We start from the raw sequence: 24,177 nt of genomic DNA, 5'->3' as shown, positions 1-24,177 counted from the left end.
TTGACACTGAGTGTATTAGGTAGGAGTCTGTAACATTTCTATTGATTTCATAGAGGAAGAAATTCTGAAGTAAATATGTCCTGTTATCCATTAATAAAAGTCAAGTTAATTGATACACATTGAGTACAGTTGCTTTCAGAGAAACATTCTACAAAGGAAGCATTGCAGATATTAATCATAAAACAATCTATTGAGTAGTATTTAAGGCATTTAAGTTTTCCCATGGTGACAAGGCTTCAACTGGGAGCACGCCCTGCATGGTGCGGTCTGCTAGCTGCCTTCCTAAAGCTGGTGTTTTAGCTTAGAGCCAAGCCTGCTAGGCAGAACTCATTGCGTTGTGAACATGCGTCACAGCAAAGAATGACTGTAGTTGTGTGTGTTTCTTGCAGCTTCGTGATGAGTTAGAAAAGGGCGAGAAGGAAAGCGCAGAGCTGCAAGAGTTCGCCAACGCCATCTTACAGCAGATAGCGGATCACTGCCCTGACATCCTGGAACAAGTCGTCAATGCGCTCGAGGAGTCGTCATGACCTCGGCCGCTAGCCCCACTGGAGCAGCACACCAACAGCCAAGCCCAGTCAGCCCAGGAGCCACGAGAGTGGAGAGGAATGTGAAAGACAGAAAATGGAACAGAAACTTCTGGTGCACTTTTTGCAAGGAAAACAAAAACAAACAAACAAAAAAAAACCCTCTAAAAACTACATGCTCTCTAGGTTCTTCCAGTCTATGATTAATCAATCATGCTTATGTTCATCTTCTCACTGCTTTTCTACTTTAGCATCCAATTGCCCGCTGACTTGTTGATGGTATTGGACTTTTGGATACAGCTAAGCAGAGCTCTTCAGAGTCTCCTAATCAAACAGGGGTTCCAATGAATGCAAGAAGTTATAGTTCTTCATGAGGTTGCAGATGGGTAGCCCTTGCCTTTCATTCATTTATTGTTTTGTTGGGTTTTTTACCTCATAAAAGCTGAAAGTTTCTATTTCATAGTGCTGAAACCTAAGCTTGAGTATGCTCTGATTATGGCTCACAAATGGCCAGCATCAGCTAGCTAGCTTAGGTCACTCAGCTCACTGCCTGTCTCAATGTTTCTTATGTTCTTAAATAACATAGAGAGGAAAGGAAGGTTTCCTAATTATGTTCTTTTAGCGACTTAATCTAGCAGCTGGGAAACAAGGTAGGCATGCCAGTACTTTCTGTTTACTTAACATTAATTTTATAGTTCACTGATTTGACTCTGAAGTGCTGAGTGGGGCGTATTTTCAGATAACTGTTTTTGTCTGTTGGTTCCTCATTTTATTAGCTGAGGTTGCTCTTCATTGGTCTGTATCACCTAAATTCTCATTTTATAGAGAGATCTCCCCCTTCAAACAGGTGTGATCAACAAGTCAGATCCAAGGTTTAACTTGTATAGTTTGCCCATTGCTAATTTTTCAGGCTGTAGGCTTGTAAACTCCAGCTGCCATCAGAATAGTCTTAGGCATCTTGTACATGAGCAAAATCGCATCATTTAGCTTAAAAATATAGTTTTTAAACTAATTTAGGTAAATTAGCCACACAGTTCTTACTATAATTATAAATTAATTTATTTGGGGTTAGCTTAGGTTGACAAGGAAATAGTTTGAGTTCAGAGCAAGAACCTGTTCTTATAAAGAGGAGCATCTCTGCTGGAGTTGGCACCCAGCTGAGTAGATAGGTATAAAGTCACAGCTTTAGCTAAACCAGTGCAATTCTTGTATGTATATGAGAGGCCTTCATCTTGCTCCCATCCATCTTTGTTGCTCATTAAAGCCCCTGCTGATAGGTAATATGACCTGAAATAGCAGGTCGGTTTGTCCTGGTAGCAATTCAGAATCCTATTTTATGAGTAGGACTTGGGTGTTCATTCTTGGGCTCTGCTTTAAAGAGGACACTCTTTTTTTTTTTTTTTTTTCCTGGCTACCAATGGTTATATGCATCTGTGGGCATCTGCAGGACAGAACTGTTTAACGTGTCCCCATGTACTCCTTAAAGGAGTTTTTCCCCTTTAGGCTTTCTCATATTACTTAAGAAAACAGGGGGAGGGGGAAAGGAGACCAAATAGCAACACAGCAGGCGATGAAATCTTGGTTTTCTATTCACCGGCTAATTATGAACCCTCTGACTCCTGCAGCCGTTGCTGTAACTCTGATTTTACAACTTGTGGAAACATCAGCTGATTGCAGCGTCCATCCATCGTCTGTCTCTCAGTAAACTTCCCATTCAGAGCCTCCCGTTCAGAGTTTGATTCCATCTGACTTAGTGCATTTTGAGCTTAATCACTAAAACTGTTAGGCTAAATAAAATGTTTCAAACCCCTTCGGAAGAACTGAATTTCCTGCATCTTTCAGATTTGTAGTATAACTCCTCTGTAGGTCTTCCACACTTTATTTTTACACTTTGAAATGACCGATTGTTTCTAACAGAAAGGAAGTCAGCAAAAGTTTCCGTAAGGGAAGATGTACCGTCTTCTTTACAACCAGTGAAAACTGGGCAAAGCTGACAACTTAGACATCCGTAGTTTATACTGTGAACTAACTAATTTGAAATGAATCATACCCTAACTCATTCTACTGTAATGAATCAGAAGCAGCAACTGTATCTGTAGCCACGTAGTTTGCTGGGTAGAAGTACCTAGGTCTCCAAAGAAGCAATGGCTCACACCTTCTCCATCTTTTGAACTGACAGTGCTTTACAGATCAGGAAATGTAACTTTATTTCTCAGTATTGTATTTGCCTGTGTCCAAAGAGTTTTGTTTGTTTGTTTTTTCCCTCGTGTAAGAGGAACATAATGGGAACCTGAATGTTTGTGAAGGGGAAATACCGGAAGACATGTAGACAGTGACTGTACATACCACTGAGCCATGCCTCATACCAGAACCACCCCTTTTGTCCTATTATTTGAGTCAGCACGTTTTGATAGGAGCTGTTGTTTTGAAATCTTTCCTCTTGCTTTTTCTTCATCACCCCTAATTACTCACTCAAGGAATTTAATGCTGCCTGTAAAACCATCAGGGCCATCAGCCTAACATCATCACACTGCCACCACCACTCCTGACTATCTCATTAACTTATATGGTCAAATCTCCAGCTGCCCTGGTTCCCTGCTGTAAAACAATCCCTCTTCTGTGAGAAGCTGTGGAATTTCCCTTATCGATGGTTCAGATGACTCCTGCTTGTAAACCTCTTACTGAGATGTCCCTTGATAGTGTTCCTGCTGCAGGGGAAGGGGGAGGGATGGGAGCAAGGGGTGGTCATTTCTGGCTGTTATTTCAATTCCGTTTGTGTGCTGCGTTGCCCATACATCACAGGAAAGCTCTGAGTTTCGGCACTGGTCCTTTTGCATCTTTAACTCAGCTGCCAGCCTGAGACTGTGTTTCTTGATTGCAAAGAGCCTCAGCAGAGGCACGTTGCTGTCTGCAGGACCCGTGCATGTGAAACCAGGTGAATCTCACCACTGATGCATCTCCTGGTGTCTTCCTTGAAAGGGTTTATCAAGCCCAGCCAGTTTTCACAACAGCCTTTTGGTCTTTTATCTGCAAGCCACACACTTGCTGTTCTTCCCAGCAGGATTATTGGGCCTCTGCAACTGTTCTTAACTGCTGTTATCTCCTTGGGCAACTTGCAACTTAAACATTGATCTTAGACCTCAGTAAAGTACTTTCAGGGAGAGAGCAGATGTCAGTTGGGAACAGACTTGATCCAACTTGATCTATTGAATTATTTCAAATAATCTCTCTGATCCTGTGTAGATATAGATCTTGTCATGGCAAATAGTTTGAGGAACTGTGAGATCTGGGAAATGCTGCTGGCTGTGATTTCATGCTGAGTGTTACCAGCAAAAGCTTTTTTTCTTGTTTGTATGGAGTGCCACAACATTGGCCTTGGGGTAATCAATGGATTTGGTGATCATTATCCATCAAGAAACTATCTATCAGGCATATGGCAGAAAAATCATACACATGTACTTGCCATGATGCTCATCCAGTTGCCTAACCCTCTCCAATTCCTCTGATATCTTACATCCAGGGGTCAGCAGCCAGGAAGACGCGGTTTCCTAGCACAACAGTCCCACAGTACAGCATTTCTGGTAAATTCAGGGCCCCCTCCTAGCCTCCTGTCCAGATCCCAGTGAGCCTGGAAAAACTTACTTGTTCTTCTCTTCTTTAATGAAGTTCCATTTGCTGCAGGACTAGTGAAAGTCTTGATTGCTTCGTTGTTTTTGTTTGTTATCTTCCTATCTGTCATTGGTAGAGAAACTGGTAGAGGTAAGGACCTGAGGATCTGCCTGTAGAAAATTAAATAGATAATTTTCGCTGGGTTTGAGCTGAAAAATAGCTCAAGCCTGTAGTCCAAGCATAGTATAAAAGCTGACATCACAACCATACTTGCTGATGATATCCATGAGTCCAAGTACATATTTCTTCCTCTGAAAGCCTCATTTAAAACACTAAAAGGACATTAAAACACTAGAGGAGTTGCAGTGTGAGACTATTAGCACTATTTGAGATTGGAAGAAGATTTGGCTGGAGTGCTCCCAAACAAAGCTCTAAGCTCCTGCAATTATCTCTCACTTTGTCTGCCTTTAACCAGCTTTCCCTCTGAAAATGCCAAGCTCTTTTTGGAGCATCCAGTTTTTGCCAAGTCCAGTGGATGGAAGGCAGAGGTCATGCAATGCACGGAACTGTATGCGCCGTTTCCAGTTGCACCGCTGGAATATACCTCCCTCTATCAGATTTGCTGGTACTTTGTGGATCTCAGTATTTTATACAAGGGAGCACTGATGTCATCATTCTTGTAGGCTGTTTTCTGAACCAAAGGGGCTCCTATTTTTGTTTGTCCTTTAATTCCCACCCATTCTGCTGCTAACACTCCGTTTTTTGGGAAATTCCTACAACTGATAACAGGTTAACAGGGTTGAGTCCCCAACTCCTGGACTCATTGCCAATCGTTGCCATTGAAAGGCTCTTCACAAAGGATGTAGAGAGCCACGTACCGGTATCATTGCAAAACAGATATTTCACTACATAAGTCACACACGCATCTCTCAATGACACCGATAAAATTAAAATGGAAATAGCACAATCAAGGCGTCTGATGTTAAAAGCTTTACTCAGCTCAACGTCTGCACTGGAACGGGGAAATGGGGAGGAAGCAGAAGGCAATGGATAACTAACACTGCCCCAGTGAAGCTGGTGGGGTGGAAGGGTCAGGCAGAGGGTGTTCAGCACTGCTGGCGAGAGCACCCTGCCAATCAATCTCGTCAGCACAGCAAAGAGAATGAGTGTCGGAGGGGATTTTTAAGCAAAACTATGTTTTTAATTGTTTCTTCCACATAAACGGGAGGGACCTTTTACAACGGCAAATCCTTCTGAACAAAATGGCTGTGTCCACTGACTTTTTTTAAAGAGAAAAACTGTTTCAAAACTTTTTAGTGTCAAAAGCATAAACACAGAAATCCTTTTTCCAGTGTGTGTGGTGAGTGCTGTAACCCTGTCATCAGTATCTCCTGACTTTTTCAGGGGTGGTTTTTTTTTCTCCCTGTTTTGTTTTCTGCTTGTTGATATTGTCTGTGTGGTCTTAAGGCTGGGGCAGTTACCAACAATGTGTGTCTGTTGTCGGATTAAAAAATAATAATAATAAATAAAAAAAAAAAGATAGTAGTAGAACTGAAAAAGATGTGTTTTAAAAATATATAAAAATTAAGTTTCATCAAAAGGAATTCAAGTAACAAAACACTAAAGCCGTGACTCTTCCTCTCAGGACTGTACAGAAAAGGATTTGTGGGCTTATAATTATAACCAGTTGCCCTTCGTAGGCTTTTGAGGTCCAGGAGGCTTAGCCTCTTTGGAAATGTTATGAACTACGTGTTGTAAATTCGTGCTTTCCCAGTTTTAGGCTGTATGTGCCTCATGTAGGACAGAAATGGGCAGAAAGAAAGGGGATTTTGGAGATCAGTCCTTTCTGGTATCATTGAGTGTCCCCCACAGTGTGAACCACTGATGTAAATGGACCAGATGGTTTGGCCAACATGCAAGGGCCACATGCAAATGTAGTTTGGCTGTAGGCATGTGGGTCCATTTTAGAAGCAGCAATGTGAGGATAAACTGGCATGTAACATAAAGTAAAGTCCACGTATTTTGCTTTACCTGTGATAGTGGGTAAAGAACGTCCTTAAGTGAATGTATTTTTTCTTTCAAAGTTAATTAGCATGTGCTATTTATCCTCATCTTGCACTTCCTGTTTGGATCTTAATGAAGTAAACCAAGTTTGCTTTTAAGTAGATATATCCGCCTTGGTTTCTCGGTGCTTTGGTGGGTTTGTTTCTCAAAACATTATTTTTTTTCAATTTGGGCTGACCAAAAAAAAAAAAAAAAAAAAAAAAGGATCTCTTCACCAGTTTTATGTAGTCTCTTTTATTATCAAATGTGGTCATCATCTAAAATCCAAATCTGAAGTTAAATTGTACAAGTAGGCATCTTTCCTTCAATCTCCATGGGCACGACCAGGCTTCAGACCCTGTGACATACAGGTTGCCCTCAGCCTTCAGTGCGCAGCACATGGCAGCAGCCTGGCTCAGGGTGCCTGCACCAGGCCGGTCCTGAAATGCTTATTACAGTACATCTGGGAAAGTTCTGGTGGCAAATGCCTTTATCTGTTCAGATTCTGAAGGAGGATAAAAAATGGGACCATGAACGGGGAAATAACTTCTGTGCTAGTCTAATGTGTTGCTCCGAGCTCACTAGAATAGCACGTTTCTGTTTCCCTCCAAGTCAGTATATAAATGAGGGCCCCACTCCAGGTTCTGGCTCACCAAGTGTTTGGGAGCGATCCAAAGGATCGCTCTAAGGGTTAAAAAAACTGCTGCAGGATAGGATACTCCATCCACTCTGCAGACATGGATCCCTCATTTGCTTTGGAAGAGATGTGTTGCACTTTAGTGGAGGGGGAGACGGGCTTTGGGTATGGGATCTGGTGTACTTGGATTCCTTTTGGAAATAACAGCAGCGGGAGACATTGATGTCCGTGATGCAAGTGCGCACGCTGCCTTCAACTTGTATGTGTTTTTATTGCTGGAGTCATGTTACTGACAGGATAATGAAATTGCAAAGAAAATGTGTTATATTCAACTTTGCCTTGATAATATAAACACTTTGTTCATTTTTTTTGTTGTTTTTTTTTCTTCTTTTTTTATTCACAGACTAAGTTCATCAGGAAATTATAAAATTATTTAAAAATTCTGTGCTGTTGTCTTCATTTTCAGCGAATCCCAATGTGTTTCTCTCAGTGACTCTCTCTTACTACACACATTCAAGTCAGAGGACCAGGTGGCTGTGGTCAGACCCACTGCCCCTCCATTCCTTTTGGGGCTGCTCTGTGCCCCTGGCAAGGTGGGTGGGCACAGGTCAGGTTGCTGCAAGATGAATGTGAACGAGCACCATTGTAGGGGTGTCCCTCATGCCCTGGGATCACACCAGCCAGGTTAAGTGGAGATGAAGCAACTGTGTTTACAGTGAGCCGTTCCCTTTGTCTCTCTCTCACCCGTTTTCCAAATAAACACGACTCCAGGTTTGCTAACAAGTGACTGAATCCCAAACGTACATTCAGCATTGAGCCTATTTCAGGAGCAAGTTGTATGGACTTGGAAAGACATAAGGTGCAAAGGCCAGCAAGGCTGCCTTACACAGCATGCTCTCTGTGAGTCCTGAGCACAAGTCACAGAATCACACAGAATCACAGAATTACCCGGGTTGGAAGGGACCACAAGGATCATGTAGTTCCAACCCCCCTGCCTGGCAGGGCCACCAAACAAACACCTTTACTAGATCAGGTTGCCCAGGGCCCCGTCCAACCTGGTCTTGAACACCTCCAAGGACGGGGCATCCACAACCTCACTGGGCAGCCTGTTCCAGGACCTAACCACTCTTCTAGTAAAGAACTTTCCCCTAACATCCAACCTAAATCTTCCCTCCTTCAACTTAAAACCATTTCCCCTAGTCCTGCTATTATCAGCCCTTTCGAAGAGTTTACTCCCCTCCTGGGAGTAAGTTCCCTTCAGGTACTGAAAGGCTGCAATGAGGTCACCCCGCAACCTTCTCTTCTCCAGGCTGAACAAACCCAACTCCCTCAGCCTGTCCTCATAGGGGAGGTGCTCCAGCCCCCTGATCATCTTTGTGGCCCTCCTCTGGACCCTTTCCAAAATCTCCATATCTTTTTTGTACTGAGGGCTCCACACCTGGACACAGTACTCCAGATGGGGCCTCACAAGAGCAAGTCCTATCCCCACAGCACCATCAGCCACTGCAGAGCTGCAGCATTGTCACCAGGGGTGGCCTGTGCCCCCTGCAGCGCTGGAGGAAATGGGTTCAACCTGGTGTTCTTCTTCCAGCTGCATTTTGAGGACGCAGGAGATCGCCTGAGTAATGTCACTATAAAATCTCATTTTTCTCGCATTTCTCAACTGCTCTAAAAGAGAATAGCGTTGCAAAACCAGGTCCCAGTGGTAGAACAATGTCCATTTTCAACGCACTCCACCAGATTCTCTGCAGCTATCCCAAAGCCCTGGGAGATGACTTCCCCACATCAGGACAATTCCTAATGAATTTCACTTGTAAAGCCTCTCCGTTTCTTCCCTCTTTTGTCTGTCCACATAGCAGATTTTTCTCTGGGATGTTCTGCTGGCCACGTCCTTCCTGCTCACTGTAGATTTATCATTTTGAGGGGCCCTTCAGATCCCAACTGTTTCTGTGGCGATGACCTCACACACTACAGTAAAAAGCCCCCCGGTCTCAGGGCCTGCATAGTCCCTTCACTGCTAATTGGATCCCTATCACTTGGTCTTCAATCAAATGCATAAAGCTGCATGTGGAAAAAGGATACACAGGGATTAAGGGTCTCAGGAGCTTTGAGAGGAAGAACCCGTTGGCCTTTCGGTGCCTCGTCTGCTTTGTGTTCGGGTGAGTGTCTGGCCAGGAAGGGCCTTCACGATTTCAATCAGGCCAGGGTGTGCCTGGCTTACAGGGGAGCCCAGATGAGCTGAATGAAAACACATGCCACATAAATTTAACTGATTGCTGTACAATGATGGGCTGGCGAGTGGTCCCAGTGTCCCATCCCAGGACAAGCACAGGGCAAAGAGGTGTGGGCAGCAGGGCTGTGGGCCTGCAGGGCCTGGCTGGGCCCGGCTGCTCTGTGAGCTGCTCGCCATGTCCCCGCAGGCAGGCTCCTATTTGGGATGGCCCCTAACAATAACTCTGTTTGTGCCACGAAGCAAAGATGCCAAATCCCATTTGTGCATTTGTGCTTCAGGTTACATTTCATGGGTTGTGCAGTAAAACGCAACAAGGCATCTAAATAAAATTGTCCGTGTTGACTGCAGTTAGCAAGACGAAAAACAGGCAAGGCCACAGTAGAGATGGAAAATGATCAGCCCTGTGATCAAACACACACAGAATGTTTTACAGTGTTTTCCTCTCTCACTTGGTGTGCATTGCAAAGGTGGGTTAGAGTGCAAGGGGCCTCACAGAGCAGCCTCATATCCCCATGTATCTTTCTCAGGAGCATCACACTTGCCCCTGTCTCATCTCTAAATTGAACCAGCCAGGGAAATTGCTGAAACCACCTCAGAGAGTCACTGGGAAGAGCAATGTATTTTGGAGCTCCTGTTTCCAACAGCATTTCTGATGCCCTGGTTCCTTTTGCTTATGCAGACTGATGCTACAGGGACACATCAGCTGTACTGCGCGTGTGCAGGATTACCCAAAACAGTCATTGCAAACTAATTGCCTGAGCTAATGAGGTGATCTGCATATGGCTAATGACCTTTAGGCTGGGGCTTTGAGATGTCGAGTAGACATTCTTCTCACTGGGCTTCAGGATGTTTAAAAACCGTGGGCCAATGGCCAAAATCTGCCTTTTGCTGTTTCACAAGGCCCTAAAACTAAAGAAAGGGATCACGCCTCAAGAAAGCAAATGCATTGTATCTGCACATTATGAAAACATTTGTTAAAAAAAAATTCTTTGTCAAGCAGCCAGAGCCAAACATCTTCTGAATACACTGATGATCCATCTGGTCAGTGAGCCAGCTGGGCCCTGCAAGGCTGAAGCAGCAGAGCTACAGCCAGTGGTTCTGTGAGCGTGGGCCTAAAATCTGGGTGTTTATAAGTGTGTGATCAGTCACATTTGCCAAAGAGTTACAACTGCAAACTCTAGGATGGTCCTGGATGAGTCACCAAGAAGTTATATATTAGGCCCAGGATCTGCAGTCCTTTCGCATGTCACTCCATCCGTGGGAACTCAGCTCCCGAAATGTCTGCGGATGCAAACCTTGTGACACAGCAAGTTACATCACTTGGTTTCCTTCTGTGTTGGGAAAAAGGAAGGGCTGCTGACCCAGCTCAGAGCCCCTCCTAAAAAGATTTTTGTTCAGCTGGAGTAAACCCTTCATTTTCTGTAATGTCTCACCGTTTGGAGAACCACAAGCCTTGGAATGTATACGAATGCTCTTAAACTCTGTTATATAACACATGGAAACTGTGTTTAGCTTCAGACAATGCATCATCTGTAGCCCAACACACTGACGCACAAGTGTGTGTGTATCTCTGTGCATCTGTGTACATCTGTGCAATAGAATACGTATGTATATACATACAGCTGCACAATGGAAACCATGTTTAAAGGATACTAAGCTCGCAGTGCCAAAGGTCTGGAACTTGGAAAGCACATGACTCCATGCCTGATGGGTCTATGATGCAATTTTTGGTTATGCATTTACACAACCAAATTTTAAAGAATGATAGAATCGTTTGAGTTGGAAGAGACTCTAAAAGGCCATCTGGTCCAAACCCCCTGCAGGGAACAGGGACACCCACAGCTAGATCAGATTGCTCAGAGCTCCATCCAGTTTTAGTGTCTCCAGGGATGAGACATCCATCCATTATTTTTTTTCCTGGACCTTTCCTTCATTATATGTGCAGGATGAACTGATTTCTTCAAACCAGCAATTACATAAGCCTCAGCACTGAGGTTATCCGTGCTTTTCTCAAGGCCACCAGTTCTGGATTGCAAACCTCTCGTTACTTTGATTCTGTAAATTGTCCCTCACATCAGTGACCTATAACACCAAGAGGCTGCCCCTATAAAGAAAGAATTGCCTCAGAGAAAGAATTGCCATATTTTTCAGGAGATGTAAATCCAAATCTGCTTTGTCTTGAGTCTGAAATGAATCAGATCCTGACATTTGGGAAGACACAGACTTCAAATTCCACAGCTTAGAAGTGCCTAGAGCAGGGATTTAGTCTGGCAGAGCATACAAAAATATATCATCCAGATCCAGAGCTAAAATGGGGATCATCTCTCTGTTTCTTTGTTTAGGTCAATGAGAAAAATCTATTCTGGGGCCATATGCATCAAGCACCAACTTGGGTGCTTTTGCAGCTTAGTTTTGCAAGTGTAAAAATGTGGTCTAATTCCCTTTAGCCACACACCTGTACCTGCCCAAGCCTTCAGCCTGCATTGGCGCTTGTCTCCTGCTCATAGCTGAGCTGTCTGACCCTCCTCCACCAAACAGGTGCCAGGGATGTGCAAGACCACAAAGCCCCCACAGCTCAGCAGCTCACAATGTGAGCGCCCTGATCCTACCTCACACCTGGGCTGAGGACAGCCTGCACATAGGCACCTCCCCACGCTTGGGTCTTTGAACCTGAACTGTCCCCACCTTGGTTTCTATTACCAGAACCCTCTCCTATAGCAAGTAACTCATTTGAGTTTGTGAGGGAACTAAAGACTTAGAAGGGCAGGGGGAAGATCCGGTTTGACGTTAATGTGGAGCATTAGTGATGGTCTTCCTCTGCTCTTCCTGTCTCTGGTGGCGATTGTTAAAGTTTGAACAAAGGTGTGCCTATAAGGATATTCTGAATTACTGCTCCCAAACTCAGGGTACACACTGACACCTCTCACTGCAGCCAAGGAGCACAGTGTGGCCTCAGGGCTGTTTGCTGTCCAAGCTGCAGCCAGGCCATGGCAATGCCTACTCGAGCCAGCATGCTGTTTACAGGAGCGCACTTTGTGCATTGCTTACTATGGAACAGATCAAATACACAAGCTCAAGAACTCCACCTTGGACGAGCAGCCTGCAGCCTGGGCATTTCCAGAAGTCACTTGATGTTAGATACAAAACCCTCCCTAAGTCGCTTCCAGCAGCAAATCCCACACTGTTCTTAGGAAACAGCATTGTGCTATTGTGAGTGGGGATGAATGCAAGGCTCTGGCCAAAGTGTGGCGCTTGCAGCTGGCTCTGCCTGTCCTGGGCAGTGTACAGCTGGGGCAGACCAACTTCCTTAGAGGTGCTCAGCAAAAGATAGGAATCTCCCACTGAAGATGGCAGTGAGATTGTTTGGCCCTCCTTTACCTTCCTTCTTTGTTGTTGTTGCTGCTTTTTCATTTAATGCTTTCTAGTATCCTGCAGCTGAGGTGGTAGCAGAGCTTGGCTCCATTCCCAAGATGTCCTTTTTGTCCATGGTGAATACTCATGTTTTTGCAATCTCAGGGCTCCCGGAGGAGTAAAATGGGCCAGGAGAAGTGAGGAGCCACACTGCTATTTTGATTCTCTGAATAGAAGTAGGCCTTCCAACAGAGAAACGTATGGACGAACGGGAATTTCAGCCGCGGATGATATACAGCCATGGCAAGGCCTTCCTGCTTGGAAGCTAACTCACTTCCAATTTTTTAGTACTGTCAGTTTTTGGTGCATCTCAGAAAACAGTGCCTATTTTTTTACTTTATGCTTAACGGTTCTGGATTTCAATAAGGTGGTTTGCTGGTTACTTTTGTTGGCCCACAAAGTTATCATCAGATGGATGTGGCAAATGGAGGAACTGCAGGCCAGAGCAAGGGGTGTTGCTGGTCCTCAAGACGGAAACCGAACTGCTCTGCCCACTCTGGCTTCTGCACGCCTTGGAATTGCTTCCCGTCATACAGTGCTGTGAGGTCACCAGGGTTTTTCGCAATGATTTGAGGCTGAGCTGGGCACAGTGACTTCAAGGTGACAGTGGAAGGCTGCTCCGGGCACTTACAGCTGGAGGCTTTCATTTGATCACACTGTGAGTAAAGCAATGACTCCTAAAAACAACAGCAGCAGCACAACTATTTATGTTCAGCTGTCGGAAGAGTAGATCAAAGCTATCTATAGAGCTGCAGACAACATCACCACGGATGACCGAGAGGCTCCCTTTGTGTGAGGTGACAGACTGGAGCATGACTTCATTGGGTAACCAGTCTAAGGCCCACACAGCAAAGTCATCCCAGCTAACGCTGACCCAGAGCTTTTCTTTGCGTTTGCTTACAGCTGAGCAGCGACAGGGGTTAGGGAGGATGACGCCAACTTTCCCTGTTTTTGTTTTTCTGGTAGGAGACCTTGTTCAGCACAACAGTATCACTTGTGCTCATCATTACGTGTGCAGCCTTCAGATGCTATCTCAGCAAGTTCAGACATGATGGAGACCTTTGAGCCGCGTGGCTGTGGGGTGTGTTGCAGCCTCGTGTTGTGCGGAATCGTTTGGGAACCCCATGGCCATGTGAGAAGTCAGGGAGGCAGCAATGGCATCTTGCCCAGTTCAGAACCAGACCCAAAGCTCTTCCTGCTGCTCTGGTGTCTCAAAGCATATCCTCACTGAAGTGCTGACACCATCATCTGCCAAAAGGGAAAAGCTAAGGACCTTTAAGAAAAGGTAAAAGGGCAAACTAACAAAACAAACTAACAATTAGAGCTCATCTCCTCCCTTGCCCTCACCGTGTCTCTGTCCACACCACCACCTGCAGCTCAGTTCAACAGCTCAGTCCAATAAAAAGGGCAAGAGCAGCCTGCAAGTTTAGCTGCTGTGTGCTTGGGAAGGTTCCTGTAGCTCTCTGACTAAGAATTATGTGGTCACCCCTAACACACAACTACATGTATTCTTTAAGTACCACCAGAGATAGGTCTGGGCCCTTTGCATCCAACAGTTCACTCATTCTCTGCAGATCTCTCTGCATAGGTTATTCACACTTCTACAGAATGGATTACAGACCAACCCCATACTGAAGGTGTTAAACAAGACATTATAATCTTTCATGATGATTGGTTCTTCAAATCACAGCTCCTGAAGTCCTGCAATGGAAACAACATTTGCACTTTTGTACAATTGCATGTACAAAAATAAAAAAGCCAAAAGCCTCCTAAGTGAAAACAAGGCCTTGTGCGTGAGAGCAAATATTATGTTTGGGAGCATGAATCATGGGGTTTGGGGATTTTTTTCTTTGCAGGTGTGTGTGACTACAGTCCCAGGATCTGCTGAAGCATTTCGTGAGTTTTGGCTTAACTTTCAGATGCTATGACCAGTGTCAAGCAGTGGGCGTTTTGTGTATCCTGGAGGATTTGTATCTCAAGCAGCAAATTCAGCTGTGATTTCTTAAGGAAGATGACCAGAGAGAATACAGAGCACAAAAGCAATATAACTTAAACCAAACAGGGAAACTCTGTCCTTGATTTTACCTTTACAAGCATAAATGACTGCAATCTGAACTAAAACTTACTGATTTATGTGTCTTCAACTCCTTATGAGCATTAATTCATGCACAAGTACCTTTTCCTAACTGATCCCTTGAAATGTGCCAAAGGAACAGCAACATCTGTGTGCAGCCCTTTGTCTGGTGCCTCAACTCTCCGACCATGTTCAACACAGTATCTGAGTGCCTATGAAAAGAACCATCCTCTGCCATGTGCTATCTTCCCCTTTTGTATCTTGTGGTTGTGCTGGCACTTCAGTTATTATAGTTTCCTTCTGTGCCTATTTTATGTGCTTTAATGCTGATATTTGTGTAAGCCAATATATTATCCATGCTAAGTATGTTTGTTTAAAAGCCACAGTGTCTAAGAACTGTATTTATATTCCCTTTGGGCTTACACTGTGAAGGTGAGACTACTAACCAAAGAGATTTGTCATCAAAGGATGCTTTGCAGCCAAAACGTGATGGCTTTCACACAAAGGCTTTCTTGTCATATGGCTTCTGAGCAGCAAAGCCAGCATCCACGGAAGCCATCCCAAGCCTGGCTTAAGCTCTGTAGTTCATCTCGGGGCTTTGTGGGACTCAGAAGTAAATCACAGAATAATACAATGTAATCACAAAGGTTGGAAAAGACCTCTATGACTACCTAGTCCAACTGCTGACCCATCACCACCATGCCCCTAACCACCATACCACTAACTCATGTCCCTCAGTGTCATACCTATCCTTTCCATGACTACCTCCAGGGACAGTGACTCCACCACTTTTCTGAGGCAGGAAGCACCCTCCTGTACCTCTGCCCCTATTCAGCACTCATCCCAGGGCTGGATGAGCCCTGTCCATGGCACTTGCACACCCAGCAGGCATGCAGAGCATCCCTCTATGCTGTGCCACTCTACCTGTCCAGGCTCTGCCCGCTTCCCAAGCACCTCGGGGGGAACCGGTTGCACCCTCCCAGCTTGGTGTTGTCAGCACATTCCCTGTCACCTGCCCCACCAGCAGCATGTCACCCGCCCCAGAAACCAGCTTGCGTCACCCCGTGCCAGTGGCAATGTGGAGAAGCAAGGGAGAGGCTGGGTAGGACAAGGGTGCTCACTGATCTTCCAGTCATTTCCAGCATGCAGGTGGGAGATCCCTATGGAAAGGAAATGTTCCTGCAGAGTCAGAGTGGTGAACCCAGGGATGGGGCTGCAAACAGCCACCACGGGCTGTGAGATGGGTCCTAGAGCCAGGCAGGGAGAGGGTCTGCCTCCGTTAGCCCCAACCTCAGCCTCTCCCCATTGGTGTAAGCCCACTTGCTCTGCATGGTCCATATGAAAACAGGCACAACATACAGGCAGTGTGCTTCCTTCTCAATCTGTGGTTACTCCGCAGCATTATTCCCAGTGGTTATCAGGGGACTAGTCCACTTTCTCATTCCTGGTGAAGGAGAGCGGCCTGCCTTGCTTTCAGAGGTAGAAATTATCGAAGAAAGTTTAAATGAGGGGACAAAGAAGTTGTGAAGGGAGGAGGCTGCTGCTGTGGAAGTAGCACATGGTGAAGCATAACAACCAAGGGAAGCCGTGGAACCCCAGTTGTCTCTGGCAGAGCCTCATGGGACATCTCACTGGATCTGCAGGACTTCAGCATCACAACACTGATCTTGACGGAGGACCCAGTGGGGAGGCAAACACTGCTGCCCCTGCAGAAGCCAGTGGTGCAGTTGCTATCACAGACCATGTTTAATTACACTGCGGAGCTCGTTACCACAGGAAGCAGCTGAGGCCAAGAATTAAGTAAGGCTTGAGGAAGGGATCAGCCATTTCAACAGACAACGAGAATATCCAGAGTTGTCATAACTCATGCCGATAAAAATTTTGGAGAGGATGTACAACTCTTCACCTTGGACTCTAAGCCAAGCAGAAGAGACGGAGGGCCTTGGTGTGAGAGGAGCGGGACCAGGGCAGATTACCTCACCGTCTAACTATGACCGGGGGCCTGAGCCCCCACTAACCACGTAGCCCTGAGACTGCAAGGGACATCTCCCATATTCCTGGCTTAGGGACAGCATCCACCTGGCCAACAGGAAAGAGGGATAGGGTAAAACCTGACGTGGTCCTGGTCACCTCTCAAGGTACCACAAGGACCCTCTCCCAGTGCCAAAGGGCTGGGCCTGCCCAATATCCCTGCCACTGGGAGCTGATGGCACTCATGTGGAAGGCCAGTCCTGCTGGCAGGAGCTACTGGCTGGGGGCCACCGAGGAGGGCAGTTACACTTTAACTCACCGAGTCCCTGGAGCCCGCTGCTGGGAGAGCCAGTGTAATGATTAAAGCACTGACCGAGGCGGCATGAACTCTGCATGCTCTCCTGGCCTGGCTGCTGAGTTATGTGGTGGCAGCGAGTCACGGCGTCACACACTGCAGCCACCAGGTCCACTCCAGGTATGACTGTCCTTCAAATTCCTGTGGCTCACGGAGAGGGTCTCACTATTTGATTTCTAGGTATCTAAGACCTAAACGATGGCTCAGCTCAGACCTTCATTCAGGAACAAGAGGAAGAAGAGAAAGGAGCTGAAAGGAGGAGGGCTGCGATAGGAGAAGCCCTGGAGCTCAACCCTGCCCTCCAGCCTGTGGAACTCAGCATCCAGAAATGCAGCTCCAGACCCTCAGTCCTGCTATGGGTCAGCATAGCAGGCCCAGCACAGCTGCGCTTCCCAGAGCAGGGGCAAACTGGGCAGAGGATGGCCCAGTATTAGTTTAGCAGTGCCTGTGCAGGGGCTCCCACCTCTGGTCAGTGCGGGTGTCCCTGAGTCCAGGATGGATTTGAGTTGGTGATGTTAGACCAGATGAATCCTGGTTTAATTGACCATGGGTGAAATCGCGCTCTGATGGTTAATGTTATACTTGGGGCTGGGAAAACTACTGCACAATCATAGCAATTAGAGCTGGAAATGATTCAAGTCAACTAATTTATTTCCTCTCTCCCCCCGCATTGTCTCTCCCAGGGACGGGGCAGTATGGTTCCCAACTACATGTATCCCCATGCTCTGTCCCATCCTGTCTCACTGACTCAAGGAGCGGAGCATCCACGTATCCCTGGGGGAGACAATTCCACAGCTTGAAAGACGTCAACGTGAGAAAATGTTTCAGAAGTTTAGTCTATATTTCCTTTTGTGGAGTGCCACAAATTCTCAGGTCATGAGCTTTATGCCTCGAGGAAACTGGCTGCTTCCCACGAGGGCAGTGGCTGGGAATAAGGTGGTGGTTTCCTTTGGGGTTTGCAGGGGCAGGTAGGGAACAATGGCGTAGGTCAATGAAGGTTTTCACACCTGCAAGGCAGGTCAGATCAGGTAACCTGTCTGGAATGAACCCTGCTTTGGCAGAAGCTGGAGATATCTATTTTTTTTTCCATTTCCAGATGTGTATTCCATGAATTCCACCTTGACTCGTGAAAGTCTCACTGCTGGAAATTCATTCAGCTCCTCCAAACAAATTCACCCCCTTCAGCTTGCTCCTACCACTGCCACTAAAACCATCACAGGAGCATGGAGCTAATTAAAGGACAAAAAGCATCCATTCCGGTGGAAGGAGTAGCGGAAACCCCTTGAAAGGTGACACAGATTGGGCGTGGGGTTGGACTCCACTGCATGCAGAGAGGTCTATGGGAATTTTATTGTGCAGAGGCAACGGGGACAGAATCATAGAATTATTAAGGCTGGAAAAGACCTCTGATCTCATCCAGTCCAACTGCCAGCCTGTTCCCACCATGCCCACTTACCATGTCCCTCAGTGCCAAATCCACATGGCTTTTAAACACCTCCAGGAACAGTGATTCCATCACCTCCCTAGGCAGCCTGTGCCAATGCATGACCACTCATCCGGGTAAGTTCTTCCTAACATCCAACCTGAACCTCCCTTGGTACAACTTCAGGCCAGAAGGAACACTCAAAGGGATAAGGGCTTAAGAGCACAACAAAAGCTAGACTGGGACAACATCTACATTATGAAAAGTCGGAGCCACGTTACTTTCTGATGGTAAGGTCCTCCTGCTTCTGAAGAGGGCCCAACAACACCATTACTGTGGTAAAAAGGAAGGAGCAGCATGAAGATGACTAGAGCCGTAGAAGTGCCTGTGGGGTCAGGGAGCCGCATTAAGCCATTTTTTGCAATTGATCAGATGTAGCAGCTTCCTTGGTGTGCCGTGACACTGCCTCCCACCAACATTAGTCACAGCCGAGACTCTGACTGCAAAGTTCAAACCACAACCAGTTCCAGTTGTGGACGCAAGTCATTATTAAATCAATGAGTCTTAATCACATCACGACATCTTGCAAAGAACATCTGGACAACAACTGATGCTACACAGGAGCCCCTCCTGCCGGCAGCTGTTGCCACTGGTGCCCAGTGAAGAGCAGTCCTGGCCACATCTACATGCCTCTTCCACCTTGCTGTCATGACCTGTGGTGGGTTGGTGCTCTGGATAAAGCATACTCTGGGGGGAAACTAGATGAAAAGAAGGCAACCAACCAATATCCTTGAAGGAAAATTATTACAGATATTTCAGCAGAGAAGACAACGTCAAGACATACATAGTCTGCTCTCCTCACCCAACCCTGCAAGGACCTGTGACCAACTCATCCATGGAAGTCTGATCTTCCTCAGGGATTGCACCAAAACCAGCATGGGAATCCAGTAAGCCAAGATCTTTCTGAGTAAGCTTTTAAGGAGCACATGTACCCCGTTCCACTTCTCTGTCCCTGCTGCTGGTTCTGCAGTGGTACAGTTGTCTCCTCCTATCACCTCTAGCCCTGAGGTATCATACGACACGGAGCAGCCCCAGCACTCCAGTGGCATCATATCAGAGGCATCGATGAGCACCCCAGGCCTTCTGACCCACTGTGGCCAGCTGCCCCTTGTCACACCACAGTGGAAAAGCATGTCTCTCAACAGAGCAAACCACCTGCCGCCATGCCCCAGGTAGTGATGCTCCTCCTCACACCTACAGTTGCCCAAATAGGACTCCATAATTCAGTGGCTCCTCAGGCAGCACCCCGTCACATCTGCTCTCTGAAGCCTGAATGTGCAAAACTAAAGTCTGACAGAGGAGCACCATTAAGCAGCTCCACCTTTGGAGGGATAAAAGCTGGTACCCAACATTTCCTGCAGCCAGCTGCAATTTCAGGGCAGCATTTCCCCTCTAATTAGTTGGTATGTGCTGTCCCAGCTATTATCTTCCTGGTTACGTAGCACTGGGGACAATGGGTCCTTATTTCCTGCCACCAGGTTGCTGTTTACCTCCAGCTGCACCTCTTCTACCCCCCTGCTCACATTAAAAGAGAGTATTCCTAATGACCACTGTGATGGGAATGGCTGGTTGTAAATTAAGACATGGAGAGCCTGCAATTAGCAGCACTGTGCATCCTGTGCCCCAGCCCTCACCTGCTCTTCTCCAAATGCTCATGTGAACGTTCCCACTGGGAACACACACAGATCCTTGGGGCTGTTTGCAAACAGATGCTCATGCACGGGTACGTGGCTGGAGCAGCATGATCCAAGCATGGGCCAGGTGCCTCCCCAGTGTGACTCCATCCTGATGCCCACCTGCATATGGCTGTGAGAAGCGTGGGTTTGCCTGTTCCTTGTGCTTTGTGCCTGGCTCTGTAGCTCCTGCTGCGCAGAGAGACTGGATTGCAGACATCATGGGGCCCTGAGATAGGGATCCCAATGCAACAAGTGTAAATCCTGGCGTTGTGCAGCCATTGGGCTGCCACCCAGCTCGGAGGCCAGGCAAATAACTCTGTGTACACTCACATCCCAGCCATGCCAAGGGCTGGGCACCATGCTCAGCGATCCCTGTGTCAAGACATGGTGATCCTGCTGATGCTCCTTGGCCAACCCCTGCTCCTATCAAGGCAAGCCAGAATCTGGCAGTGAATCTAACGAAAGTAACGGGTGCAGAGACAGGGTAGAGTCCCTCGACGTGATGCCAGCGATGTGGGCACAGCTTTGCCCGCTGGGCACCAGCCCCCCCGGCAGCTCCACACCGCCCCTGGCTCCTGCTGGGTGCCCCCCGGACGGCTGTTCGCGCCCCAAGGCAAAAGCTGCGGCGGCAGCGACCCTCGGGCGGCTCTGTGCCCCGGGAGAGTCCCCCCGTCCCACTTCAGCACTCCGGGCCGTCGGCGCGTAGCTCCCCGCTGGCGGCGCCCCGGGCCCGGCCCCAACCCGCCGCCCGTCCCCTTCCCGCCAGCGGCGGCGGTGCCCGCGGCGGGGCGGGCGCAGGGGGCGGGCGCGGGGCGGGGGGAGGCGGGGCGGAGGCGGCCGGAGCCCCCGGGATCCGCCGGCACCTCCCGGGCCCGGCACTCGCCGCCACCAACTTCGGCCGGGAGTCGCCCTCGGAGCCGCCGATCTCGCAGCCCAGCGCCGCCGAGGAGGGCAGCGCCGGGAGCCGCCCCCCGCTCCCCTCTCGCCGCCGGCGGGGGCTCAGCGCGGCGCGGGGGCCGCGGCCCCCGGGGCAGGTGCGTCCCCAAGCGGTCTCCGGCCGCCGCGGCGGGGGGCGCGGGACCCCGAGCCCGCCGTGGGCACCCGCTCACCTGCCGCCGCCGCTCGGGGACACGGCGCCTGGGAGATGCAGGTAGGAGGCGGCCCCGGCCGGCGGCGGGGCAGGGAGGAGGAGGAGGAGGAGGAGAAGGGCGGGGAGGGAGGCGTCCCGCTGCCGGGCGGCGCGGCTCCGCGGGCCGCTCCCGTCCCGTCCACGGCGAGAGGCGGCGCCGGGGGTCGCCGCGCTCCGGCAGCCCCGAGCACGGCAGCCCCGAGCGCGGCCTCCCGCCCTCGGCAGCCCCGCACATCCCTCCCACCCTCGGACGGGCGCCGCTCCGCGCTGCTCCGGCGACGGGAAGGGGCCGTCGGGGGGCGCCGAGCGGGGCGCGGGCTGGGGTCGGGCGGGTCCTCCGGCGCCCTTCGGTGCGGCGCGGAAGGTCGGGTCGCGGCCGGACGCTCCTCGGTGATGCGACGGGCGGGACGGGCAAAGCAGGTGTACCCCGGTAAGGAGGGCGGTACGCCCCGAGGAGAAGGGGTGTTCCTCTGGGACGAGGTCCCGTGCCCTCCTGCGAGCCCCGTGCCAACACTGTCGCTCTGGCCCTCGTGCCTTCAATACGGCAGCGGCCTCGAGGAGGGCAGCAGCGCGGGAGATGGTGCTCATGCCCTGGAATCACGCTGAAGTAGCGATGGAGAGTGTCGTGTCACGGCACCGCGGTGCCAGCATCACAGCTGTGCCCGGAACAAGCACGCTGTACATTGAAACTTGCGTTTTCTGAGAATCGTAGTGCTATACTTCTCTCATAGTGATATAGGTAGAAGAACTTCCCCAGATATATTCTTGTGTGCTGTGGTGTGCTTTGCTGCCCCATGTTCTCTGCATTTTAGTTCTGCCACCAGTTGAACATCCTTGTCATGCTCCCTGTGCAACTTTTTCCTATCTCCTAATGCTCTCCAGCAAGTGTTCACCATCACCCTTGCTCTTATGTCTGCACCCATCTACTCACATGTTGGTCTCCTTTTTGTGACAGAGCAGTGCTGACAGAACAGACAGTATCCCATCCATGGAAACATGGATCTCTACAAAGTGAAGGTTGGGCGCTGAAGGAGTTCAGGTGAAGTTTTCTTCATGCATCCAAAACGTGGAATGAGCCACCGTGTGTGGCAGTAAAGCTAGTCCAAGCACTCCTTTCTTTTTTTTTCCTCCTTCTTTCATGAAATCAGCCAAGTATATGAGGGGAAAAGCAAAAGGTTTGCCTGCCAGCTGAGGGTAGGAGGCAGAGTTGGACAGGAGAGCTGGCCACAGCCCAGCCGTGGATTTCCTGAGCTCCCAGGCTCCATAGCTCACTCACACTCCGTGCCCAGGAGCGTCAGCGAGGGATTCCTTCCTTTTGGAAGTGAATCTCCCACAGCTCATTCAGTGACACGGGGATTGGTTCACCTTTGCCCAGTCTGTGTTGTATGCAAAGCTTGAATGTCCTTGTGTGTGTTTCTAGCTTCTTTTCGGGGCACAATGAAGCTGTAATTGTTGCTGCTGGCTTCCATCACTGAGGGTCTTCTCTTCCAGCTCCTTCCCTTCCAGTCTGCAGATATTCACGAGATCGGTTGAACAAATCAAAGTCTTGCAAGTTCTCTAAAAAGTTGGTTTTTCTTACAGGTGGTAAGTCATTGAAAAGGCTTTTCAAGACTTTTTATTCAGAGAGCAGAAACAGCTTTTCAAAGAAAAATTCACATTTCTGCATACTGAAGTTCCCAGGAGTTTGGGTGCTTAGCAGGTAGCAGGCAATCATACATTGTGAAATGTAGAAACCCAAACAGATTAGTGGGATCATTGTTCTGTTTCTAGTCTGGAACAGTTCTTTTTCTAGTCCAGTAGGCCTCTGTGTTCCCGGACTGCTTTAGGTCTTGAGTCTTTTGTCCCAAAGTTGTCGGGCTTGGGTTTGGAGGCGTGCGGGGAAACGAAGTCTTTACTGAAATCTGCAGTGTTGCTCAGTTAAACGAATATAAATTGTTTCTGTTCAGAAGAACTTTTTTTCCTAATGGCTGATCAAAGTTCTGGTGAAAACCATTTCATCATTTAAAAATTAATTGGACATGCACGCAAGAAGTATTTCAGAAAGACTTTTAAGCACAGTACTTCTTAAATCAGGATGTGGATAGCCAAGGCACGTTGTCACGTACGACTGCCCAGTCCATGATATACTTCCATTTCTTTTACAGAGGAAGGGATGCTGGCTTGCTGGAAAAGGGATATAACTTCATTAACATTGAAGGTGGTGCAAAGGGGAGTCACGGGAGTTGTTCCTGGACTGGAAACAATCCTTTCTAATGGGAGATTTAAGGAATGTGAAGCTAAGTAGCATTTCAGAGAGAGAACTGGGAGATGGGTTGGTGTGATACCCGAATGCGTTCAGTGGTAGGAATTGGCTGGTACTCAGAGAGCTTTCTGACTCAAGGAGAGAGCTGTGCACAACAGTGCATGGATGGATGTTTTGGCTACGTGCATTCATGTTAGCACTAGGCAACGTATTTGACAGCCAGATGATGAGCCATTGGAGCAAACTGCCAAAGGAAATGTTAGCTCTTAAAATCCTCAAATAAAGACCGACTGTCTTTTTGGACAACGCATTTCATTTCACGAGTGATGAGGCTGGCTGCAGAGATAGCTGGATGGAAGTATATGTACAGAATCATGGCAGGACCAGGCCGTGCGATCCATGCCCCTTCAAGCCTTGGTGTGCAGATTGACAAAGCTTACACAAATCTTCCTCTGCTGAGAGGGAGGCAGAGCAGCAGGGTCATTGAAAGCAGATTGCCGCTTCTCAGTGCAGCTGTCTTGCAAAGTAGGGATGCTCTCACAGCCCTTGTAATTACGCAGCCTTTCTTCGCAGAAGCGCTTTGCAAGCCGAGACGGCTGTACGCCTCGGCCTGCTCGTCTGTGGGGATCCTTCACTTGTCCTTGGACGCTGTGAAACACGCTGTGGAGTTTGATGACTTGCAGTGAGGCTGCAGACAGCTGGAGGAAAGCAGTGCTGTGTATCCCCTCGAGTCTTCTGGGCCGGGAAGACTCAAGTTAAAATTTGGCTGAGTTTGCAAGACTTTAACTCC

At 48.3% G+C, this 24,177-nt stretch overlaps 2 protein-coding genes across 22 annotated transcripts in view; both read left to right on the top strand.

Moving 5' to 3' along the window:
• Nucleotides 1-7,256, top strand: part of ERC1 (ELKS/RAB6-interacting/CAST family member 1) — a 273,756-nt gene extending 266,500 nt beyond the window's left edge. For 13 of the 21 annotated variants that reach the window (XM_085521054.1, XM_085521035.1, XM_085521024.1 and 10 more), the window contains one exon: nt 390-3,078. In XM_085521054.1, coding sequence (XP_085377180.1) covers nt 390-527 — 138 coding nt within the window. In that variant the 3' untranslated portion in view covers nt 528-3,078. Of the gene's footprint in view, nt 1-389 lie in introns of all 21 variants that reach the window. The other 8 variants (XR_014936216.1, XR_014936215.1, XR_014936210.1 and 5 more) reach the window with 2 other exon arrangements.
• A 13,774-nt stretch (nt 7,257-21,030) lies between these two features.
• The window catches only part of WNT5B (Wnt family member 5B), a 59,858-nt gene continuing 56,711 nt past the window's right edge, over nt 21,031-24,177 (top strand). Inside the window, exon 1 of the mRNA XM_015865368.3 lies at nt 21,031-21,166. Coding sequence (XP_015720854.2) covers nt 21,161-21,166 — 6 coding nt within the window. The 5' untranslated portion in view covers nt 21,031-21,160. The remainder of the gene's footprint in view (nt 21,167-24,177) is intronic.

This window comes from Coturnix japonica, chromosome 1 (assembly GCF_054131305.1).
Source record: "Coturnix japonica strain WE chromosome 1, WE-NBRP24, whole genome shotgun sequence".
In the NCBI taxonomy this organism is placed as follows: Eukaryota; Metazoa; Chordata; class Aves; order Galliformes; family Phasianidae; genus Coturnix; species Coturnix japonica.
The sequence above is the reverse complement of the archived record's forward strand: the minus strand, read 5'-3'. Positions and strand labels throughout refer to the sequence as shown.